Source organism: Myxocyprinus asiaticus, chromosome 24 (assembly GCF_019703515.2).
Source record: "Myxocyprinus asiaticus isolate MX2 ecotype Aquarium Trade chromosome 24, UBuf_Myxa_2, whole genome shotgun sequence".
Taxonomy (NCBI): Eukaryota; Metazoa; Chordata; class Actinopteri; order Cypriniformes; family Catostomidae; genus Myxocyprinus; species Myxocyprinus asiaticus.
The window spans coordinates 28,465,918-28,475,548 of NC_059367.1; the positions used below are offsets into that span (position 1 = coordinate 28,465,918).

General features: G+C 37.2%; 1 protein-coding gene across 2 annotated transcripts; it reads left to right on the top strand.

Annotated features, from left to right (window-relative positions):
- Nucleotides 1–6,281, top strand: LOC127414771 (major histocompatibility complex class I-related gene protein-like). Of its 2 annotated transcripts, XM_051653045.1 has the most exons (7): nucleotides 1–138; nucleotides 3,565–3,822; nucleotides 4,169–4,447; nucleotides 5,133–5,423; nucleotides 5,506–5,628; nucleotides 5,830–5,871; nucleotides 5,965–6,281. In XM_051653045.1, exons 1-7 carry the CDS (start codon nucleotides 90–92, stop codon nucleotides 5,985–5,987), a joined length of 1,065 nt encoding a protein of 354 aa, XP_051509005.1. In that variant the 5' UTR covers nucleotides 1–89; the 3' UTR covers nucleotides 5,988–6,281. The 2 variants fall into 2 exon arrangements, with proteins under 2 accessions (XP_051509005.1, XP_051509006.1); XM_051653046.1 differs by lacking the exon at nucleotides 3,565–3,822 and having other exon boundaries at nucleotides 42–138.
- Nucleotides 6,282–9,631: the final 3,350 nt, after the last annotated feature.

The following is a 9,631-nucleotide window of genomic DNA, read 5'->3' on the forward strand; positions in this document are numbered from 1 at the left end:
TCAGAGTAACAAAATCATAACTCGTTGAAGGCTGCAGAAAGTACACAACACCTTTTTTCCTGAAGCACTGGGATTCATTTATTAAGAGAATGCTCTGTCTTCTGTATGTGTTGCTATATTTGACAGGCATTAAAGCAGGTATGCCATTTAGCTGCTGTTCTTTTACAGATATGTGAATATTTAACTAGTATGACAATACATAAATAATAATAATAATAATAATTTTTAAAAAAATCAGTAATTGTCTAAATGTTAAAATGCAAACAGTCAAACATATTTCTGAAATATCAGCAAGAACCTTTTCCATTTTAATATGCTCATATCTTTTCATAAATTTGGTAGTTTTCAGTAAAACAAACACCTTTATAAAAGAGAAACTGTTATTAGAACGGACAGATGGTTCTTTAAAAATACTGTCTGAACAAAATATAATATTGCTAACTACAAGAAATCTACCGATATACCTGAACTGTACGCTTAATCAAATAAATTATTAATTTACTTCTTTGTTTGAAAGACCAAGTATCTCTTCCAGAAAAACACAAACCTGGATTTTCAGGTTTGCAGACAAGTGCAAACAAGTAGGGTACAACTATAGTTATATACATACTGGGGCAAAAGTTATAGTGCACAATTCGTCAACTTATGTAAATTCTTTTGAGACAACAAGATGCTTTTATTAGTGACAAATTAAGATAATGCTACCTTAAAATAACCACTTCAGAAAAGGGTGCATAATTTCTTGTTCATTTCAATCACATTTGACATTTCATTACATCTTAAGTATTCTATAAACATATTAATCTCCATTGTGATTGGATCAGTCAATGTGAGCCCACTTTGAAATTTTTTCAAATTAAATCTATTCGACCCACTTAAGAAAAACAGTGAGTTTAACAGGGGCCTTTATCCCCTGCAACAGGGGTGCTTTTTACCCCAAATGCTGTCCTTTCACTTACTGGACAGCTATACATTCATTTATATATATATATATATATATATATATATATATATATATAGATAGATAGATAGATAGATAGATAGATAGATAGATAGATAGATAGATAGATATAGATAGATAGATAGATAGATAGATATAATTACCTTGAACAAAATTGAAAATGACAATTAAGTATTTTGTCTCAGAATAAAAGTGATGATTTCCAGGATATGCATTAGCTACATAAATTTACAACATAAAAAAATAAAATTAAATAAATAAATATTAGATCTAATTGCCCCAAAATCAACCTTTAGACATTGTCTAAAGGTTGCATGGCGACTTGTCCTGCCATGTAACCGTGTCATGGAAACATGGTGAAACAAGGTGTGGGGCGCAGTCTGGTGAAAACATGACGTGGAGCATGAGACCAGGGTGGATCTATGAGAGGATCGAGGGGCAGAGCCATGGAAGGCGGAGCCGTGAGAGGCTCAAGGGGCGAAACCATGGAGAACTTGATACCCGGAGAGTAGCCGAAGACTTGAAGGGCCAGGGTGGAGCTGGAGGCAGGGAGGACCAAGGCAGCACTGGAGGTTCAAAGGAACAAGGTGCAGCTAAGGGATCGGAAGACTGAGGTGGAGCCGGCAAGGCAGAGCTGTAGGAATGGAGGTCCCCAGTGGAGCTGAAGGATTGGAGAGACGAGGCATAGCCAGAGGTTCGGAGAGCCAAGGCTGAGCCAGGTGACCGACAGACCAAGGAGGAGCTGGAGGGACGAGGGACCCTGGTAAAGCTGACAGGCTGAAGGACCGTGGTGGAGCCGAGGGAACATAGAGCTGAGGTGATGTCGAGAGATCGACAGGCCAAGGCGGAGTCCAGGGATTGGAAGGTCTAGGCGGAGTCGGAGGTTCGAAAGTTCTCCATGTCTGCAATGATCGAGCCGGTGGCTTGGGGGGAACTGGCTGATCAGGAGAACTCAGGGTGGGCACAAGGGCGGGAACCAATTCCAACTCAAATAGCCCAGTGAGAGATGGCTCTGGAATGGACGAGGTTTGCAACACTGATTTGTTGGCCGTGGCAGATGTGGGCATTGGCTCGTTGACCGTGGCAGGCTTAGGCATTGGCTCGTTGACCAGAGGTGAGCCTGAGACATTGCATGGAGCAGACTGAAGCTTGGCTGTAACATGGCATGGAACAGTCTCAGGTGTGAATGTGACATAGCATGGAGCAGACTGAAGCTTGGCTGTGACATGGCATGGAGCAGTCTCAGGTGTGAATGTGACATAGCATGGAGCAGACTGAAGCTTGGCTGTGACATGGCATGGAGCAGTCTCAGGCATGGTTGTGACATAGCATGGAGCAGACTGAGGCATGGCTGTGACATGGCATGGAGCAGGCTCAGGCGTGGCTGTGACATGGCATGGAGCAGACTGAGGCGTGGCAGAAGGTGGCGCAAGCTCAGCGACCATGACATGGGACTCTGGCTTGGCGGCGATGACGTGGAACTCTGGCTTGGAGGCCATGACGTGGAACTCTGGCTTGGCGGCCATGACGTGGAACTCTGGCTTGGAGGCCATGACGTGGAACTCTGGCTTGGAGGCCATGACGTGGAACTCTGGCTTGGAGGCCATGACGTGGAACTCTGGCTTGGCATCCACCTCACCCACAGTGAACGATGAACCACATATTAGTAGGGCAAGGTCGATACACTGAGCCAGGCTGTGGGTACTCTGACCACCTGGCATCAGGGAAGAGATTGGCTCATTCAGTCCAAAGCGAAAACAGTCCTTGAGGGCAATCTCATTAAAATCGACCCTGCTGGCCAGAGCAAAAATGTTCTCCACATATTCCTCAATGGAAATGTTTTCTTGGCGTAGGCAAAAAAGTTGAACTGCTGGGTTCATCTTGGTCAGTCGAGTATTCTGTAACGTTGGCTGGCTACAGGTAGACGAAGAGACGATGAAGAGCGACAAACCCAAGTGCAGTTTATTTACAAGGAAGATTCCAAAACAGGAATCGAAACGTGAGAACAAACATAAATGACATGACATGACATGACATGACAAGCTGTACACCAACAACAATACATTCACAATACTCGACAATGGACAATGGCAAACATGAGGGCTAAATACTTGGACTTGGGAGAACACATGACAATGATAACCAATGAACACACAGAACTCTAAACAAGATAACAAGACTGCTAACAAGCTAGTGAAACAATGAACAAATGGGGACAAGACACAAGAACATGGGAAACACATGACTAGATCACATGACAATGAAACAGGAACAAACATGGCATGGAACTATTTTACCAAAATAAAAGATATGAACATAAACACATACAACCCTGACAAATATGGACTATCTGACATCAGAAAGTTGCGGAAGTACAGAACGAGCAGTTTTTACAGTTTAATTGAAACAGAAGTTTTTTAACTGAGAAAACAAAGATTGTTTACAGCTTGTTTTCATATAGTGCAGTGAACTCTTTCATCTTAAAAGACCAAGGAACATTTTAATTAATTACTCATGATGTGAACCATTTAAAGCTGCTGTGTGTAATTTCTGCAGCACTTGCGGCACCAAACTAATATCGTATGTTTTTCCATTTGCCACAGGCTCTCACTCACTGATGGCTTTTACAACATATATAGTTGGACTAACGCCATTTCCAGAGTTCAGTGCTATAGTGATGCTGGATGATGTGCAAATTATGTATTATGACTCAGTCAATTGGAGAGCTGTCCATAGTATTCAGGGTGACTCAAAGTACTATGATGAAGAAAAAAGTGATGCTAGTGTTATTTTTCATGATTTGTATAAGTGCATGAAAAGTAGGACATTTTATCTAATGGATACCCTTAATTACACAGATGGTAAGTGCAAGCCTTCATGTATTACAAAACATTAAATAACAAATGTAAACCGTAATGTAAAATGTGTTTATAACTGCAGCCTACGTGTAATTCTCAAAAGAAGTAAACCTATCACTAGGTTTAAATAAAATTCTTTGTTGTTTTGGTTGTTACGGTTAACGCAACCTTTTATTTTCACCCGTAAAGCTGAGTTTTATCTAATAATGCACATTTTGGCCATTGAAACATGTTTCAAACTGACATTTCTGTGTGCCAACCCACAAACTATTCTGGCCCACCCAAAATAGAAATTCTTGCGAGACAGTGAAGATTAACTAGTTCTTATTCCCTTTCTATCAATTTGAAGGTGTACATGTTTATCAGAGACTTGTAGGATGTGAATTGTTGAACAACGATCAACCAGGTCTACTTTACACATGGGAAGCTTTCAATGGAAAAATGAAAGAAGAGGGTATCTTCGACATGGAAAAAAAAGAATTCCAGATGAAATTGCCATGGATGAAAGCTTGGGACCAGCTCAGATGGCTACGTTTGAAGTTAATGTTTGAAAATATTTATCATCCTGTTTGCATTAAAATTTTGCAGCGGTACCTATCCTTGAAAAAGAACAATGTGATGCGAAAAGGTGAGTTAATAAGTACAATTAATTAACTACAGTACAATTAAATATAATATAAAAATTACTGATCACACTGGTAATTTGGCGATGGAAGGTCGAAAGTTCTGCTGCTGAAATTGGTCTGTGTTTACCAAAGATTGAACCACTACCCCCATTGGCTGAAGCTGGAAGTGTTGTTAAAGTGTCCACAGGATCCAACCATGTCCACAGGGTTGTGCTAAAAGCGAGTTGTATTTTGAGTTGAAAATAATGTAATATAGTCAACAGGAATGCATTTTTTATTAACCCTACCTCCTAACTCAAACCTCAACCCTATACTTAACCGTCAGTGATGTAAAACTGTAATTCCTCCAAATCTCCTAGCTCCGAATCACGTTCACCATTGTTTACGCAAACATGATTACTTCCTGGTTTCTGCATTGCTGCTGCAGTAGTGCAAAAGTGAGAGGTAGACGTGAATGAATTGATTGATTTATGTCTGACGGGAGATGGCCCTTGTCAGTAATTTGCCAGAATGGGACAATCTCAGGGTACATGAACTGAAGCAGCATGTCGATTTTCTTGTGTGAACTTGTTGGCTTTTGAATGCTTTAAAATGAATAATAACATCAGTGAATATCTATGAAATCAATGACTTATGCAAAGAATCCAAAAAATGTAACAGTGCAGTTTCTGTCATTTTTTTCTAAAGTTAAACCCAAAGTCAGATTTCTAAAGAAGACACTTACAGAGTCTGATAGGGTCCAGATCACCTGCTTGGCAACTGGTTTTTACCCTCGTCACATTAACTTGACCCTGTTCAGAGATGGTCAACCTGTGGAGGATGAAGTAATCACAGGAGGACAGGTTCTGCCCAATGGAGATGGAACTTATCAGATGAGGAAGAGCTTGGTGATCAGTGTGGAGGAACTACGACAGGGACATAACTACAATTGCACAATGAATTACCTCAGCCTAAACAACAAATTGGATATTAAGTTTGGTAGGAAAAATAAGAATTAATTTTGTTTTATTGTTATTTTGTTTTATTGTTTTTCTCACTGATATCATTGATCTTACCCCAGATGTAGAAGAATCTTACCCGGGATCATCCACTCTGTCTATTGTTATCAGTGTGGTGATGTTATTGCTTTTGGCTGTTCTCATCATAATTACACTCACCAAATGCAGAAAGAGGCGAGCTGCTGGTAAATGTTCTGGATAAAATCTTGTATAAAAAAAAAATAAATACAAAAAAAATGCAATTGGAAGCAACCTAGTATTACATTTGCATTAAATTTGAAGTATAAAGAGTGGTAAAAAAAACAATAAAATGTCAATTATTTCATGCAATATGCTTATTAAACATGGCATAACTGGGTAACTGCTTAATTCTTATTTAATACCAGGCTCAAGAACATCACTTCAGAGTGATTACTCTCCTACTACAAGTGAGTACAATATATTTTATGAAATATTTACACAATTTTATTAGTTATCGGAATCTTTTAAACTGAAAAGCCATGTATTTTTCTCTTTTTCAGCAACAGCACAAGATGCAACTTAAAAAAATTATTTAAACCAAGCGGTAAAAAGACACTGAATTCTATGAAAAATTATGTCTAGTGAAATAAACATGCAACACAGCACTGTAGCTGGTCTTTAATTTCAAAATAATAATAATAATAATAATAATAATTATAAAGGTGCAAAATGTGCAATTAATAGTGTTTTAAGAGCAAATAAAAACAGTCTAAAAACTGGAACTGTGGGTACTAAAAGCAGTACCGACTAAACAATGGAGGCTAGAGTCCATTGCACTCAAGCAGCGCAACCTTGCTCCAACAGGCTCCAAACACAATTCACCCATCTTGAAAAGCTGTGCAACAACAAGTGCAGGGTTGGAGCCATATACACTAGGGTGAAGAAATAAATTTAGTGACTAACAACAACTTAAATTCTGTCTTTTATGTCATGCTGAAATGAAAGATAGGGTATACTGAATGGAATAACTTTGTAACCTATTAAAAATAGGGGAGAGTGGGGTCAGTTGTGCCACCTTTTTTCTTTCTTTCTTTTTTTTTTTTTTTTAACCATAGAAATAAGACTGGAAAGGAAAAGTGATCAAGTGACCAATTTTTAGGGGTAAATGTCATGTCAAGGGAGTAGAATCATTGGTAAATGCCTGAAGGATTCACATTTTAAATAAAAATATGAACACAATTAATGTATTAATACATTATCCCATTCCACATTGTCATAAATCTATGAACTCAAATGAGTGTTTTTTATACAAAAGGCAAAGTAATACTGCATTATACCATTCCAGATGTCTTATTTTAAAAATTTAAAAATAAATAAATAAAATGTAAGATACAGTACATTCAGAAAGTATTCAGAACCCTTCAATCTTTAAATTTTGTTATGTTGCAGCCTTATGTTAAATTATTTAAAAAAAAAAAAATCTCATCAATCTAAACTCAATACCCTGTAATTTTTTGCAAATTTATTAAAAATAAAAAACTGGAATATTACATTGAAATAAGTATAAATTGAAGTATTCATTGAAATTTAGCTCAGGTGCATCCCATTTATCTTGATCATCTTTGAGATGTTTCTACACCTTGATTGGAGTGTACCAGTGGTAAATGACATTGATTGAACATGATTTCGAAAGGCACACAACTGTACAAGGTCTCTCAGCTGACAATGCATATCAGAGCAAAAACCAAGCCAAGAGGTTGAAGGAACTGCATGCAGAGCTCAGAGACATGATTGTGTCTAGGCAAAGATCTGAGCAAGGCTACCAAAAAACAAATAAAAAAAATAAAAAACCATTTCTGCTGCAAGGAAGGTTTACAAGAGCCCAATGGATTCCATTATTCTTAATGGAACAAGTTTGGAACTACTAGGACTCTTTCTTAAAGGGATAGTTCACCCAAAAATTAAAATTCTCTCATTATTTACTCACCCTCATGTCATCCCAGATGTGTATGACTTTATTTCTTCTGCAAAACACAAGTGAAGATTTTTAGAAGAATATCTCAGCTTTGTAGGTCCATACAATGCAAGAGAATGGTGGCCAGACCTTTCAAGCCCCAAAAATCACATAAAGGCAGCATAAAAGTAATCAACACGACTCCAGTAGTTAAATTCATGTCTTTAAACCTATGCTTAGCAAGTACCAGTAATGTCTTGCTCCGCCTCCCGCAAATTAATACTATTTTAGTTATTTACTAACAATGACAATACTTTTACAGCATTTATTAATGTTGCTTAATGTTAATTTCAACATGTACTAATACAATTTTTAAATGTTAGTATCATGCCTGTCACGATTATTAAATAATCGTCTGATCCCTGGTTATATGAGGTAACCGCGATTTATGTGCACTTCAAATTCCAAAATGTGGGGTGACAAATACATTTAAAAAAAAAAGGACAAATGTAGTTTCTTTAACCCCTTCAGATCCTGCGTACATTGGAATGGACATCACACGTTTTTTGGTGTAAACAAACATGCTTTTATAATATGAATAATGCCTGTTCACTGATTAGTCCCTGATCAGCCAATCACAATGAAAACATGACCCCTAACTTAATCTGAGAGAGCTATTGAGGAGGCTTACTGACTAGACAGGAGGAGGAGTGAGCACCTTTTTTACCTTTTAAAAACTAATTTATGTTCATGGTAGCCTCATCAGATTGCACCTGTTATTATCTTGAATAGAGATCCTATTCAAAGTTAATTTGAAGATCTTTCAGAGTTGTAGAACACAGGATTTATGTAAAGTTAATTGTCCATCCCAATGGACATCAGGTCTTGAAAGATATCAGCAGGAACCTCATGACTTCGTCACGTTTAAATGTGTTTTTGTTCATGTTTTGATTTCATGTCTTATGTTAATAGTTCTGTTCCTGTTTTATAGTCATGTGTTCATGTCATATGATTTCCTGTTCCCTCATGTGATCTTGTCATGTGATCCTGTCATGTGTTTCCCCTGTTCATGTGTCTTGTTTTCATTGGTTCATTGTTTAAGTATCTTGATAGCAGTCTTGTCTTTTCATTAGTTAATGTTTATTAGTCTTGTTATCATGTTTATAGTTTAGTCTACTTATTGGTTGTCATTGTCATGTGTTTGCCCATGTCCATGTATTTAAGCCCTCATGTTTGCCACTGTCTTTCATCAAGTATTGTCGGTGTAACTTCGTGTCATTGTTCTATAAAGTCAAGTCATTTATATTTATGTTTGTTTTGTTTTGTATTCACGTTTTTGGATTTAACATTGTAAATATACTGCACATGGGTTCTTCACACTTCAACATCTGTCTGTTTCTGCTAGCAACGTTACAGGTGGTGAAATCTGTGCAAGCATTTCAGTGCTAAAAACTATGCAACAATTTGACAAATAATTGTTTTTATAATGTCTGAAAATATATTAAATGCCTAACTTGTGATGATATCTACAAATTATATTTGTTTCAACATTGTCTTATAGAGATCAGCCAATGCAAGGAGCACTAAAGCGTATATTGGACATAGCTGTCATTTCACGTTATTGTTATTTTTATTCCAGCAGATTTTACCAGAGACACCCAATGCATGACATATTTTGATGTTTTGACACTCTTTCAATTTACTGAAAGGTTTTTTCTGAAGTGAAGATAACATAAAATGTGCTTATTTTATATGAAAATTAATGGTGTAATTTAGTAATATAGAGCCGATTAAGGTCTAAATACCATAAAATTACCTCAAATCCCTCCAAAAAATGCACAACTTTAGTGGGTTTTTTTTATTTTATTTTTTTAATTTTTTTTACTTTATTGAAGTTAGTATTATTACATTTCTTTCATAAAAATAAGAAAATACTTGTTTATTGTTTTCATCTAAAATGAAGAATGCACAGTGTCATGCAAAGTGGTACACTGGGTTTCAAAACAGCTAGTTCAGGAGAAATCTGAACCCAAGTTGGTCTCCACCTGGCTATGGGAGCGATTAAATTGCCAAGAGTGTCCATGTAATGGATATTGGCATTTTTAGAAACACCATGTCTCACACTTGCATTTGGTCAACAGTTTGGAGAAGCTGCTACAATGCACACAAATATTTATTCATCAGATCAACCAGCAAGTACACATAAACACACCTACAAATGCACACAGACATATACACACATACACAGACTCACACACTGTGTGCAAGGAACA

Excerpts from the sequence above, each read along its gene's own strand:
- LOC127414771 (XM_051653045.1), top strand. The coding sequence starts at position 90 with ATGCTCTGTCTTCTGTATGTGTTGCTATATTTGACAGGCATTAAAGCA. Across the intron at positions 139-3,564 it reads TTTGACAGGCATTAAAGCAG|GCTCTCACTCACTGATGGCT; the intron begins GTATGCCATTTA and ends CATTTGCCACAG. Across the intron at positions 5,872-5,964 it reads TGATTACTCTCCTACTACAA|CAACAGCACAAGATGCAACT; the intron begins GTGAGTACAATA and ends TCTCTTTTTCAG.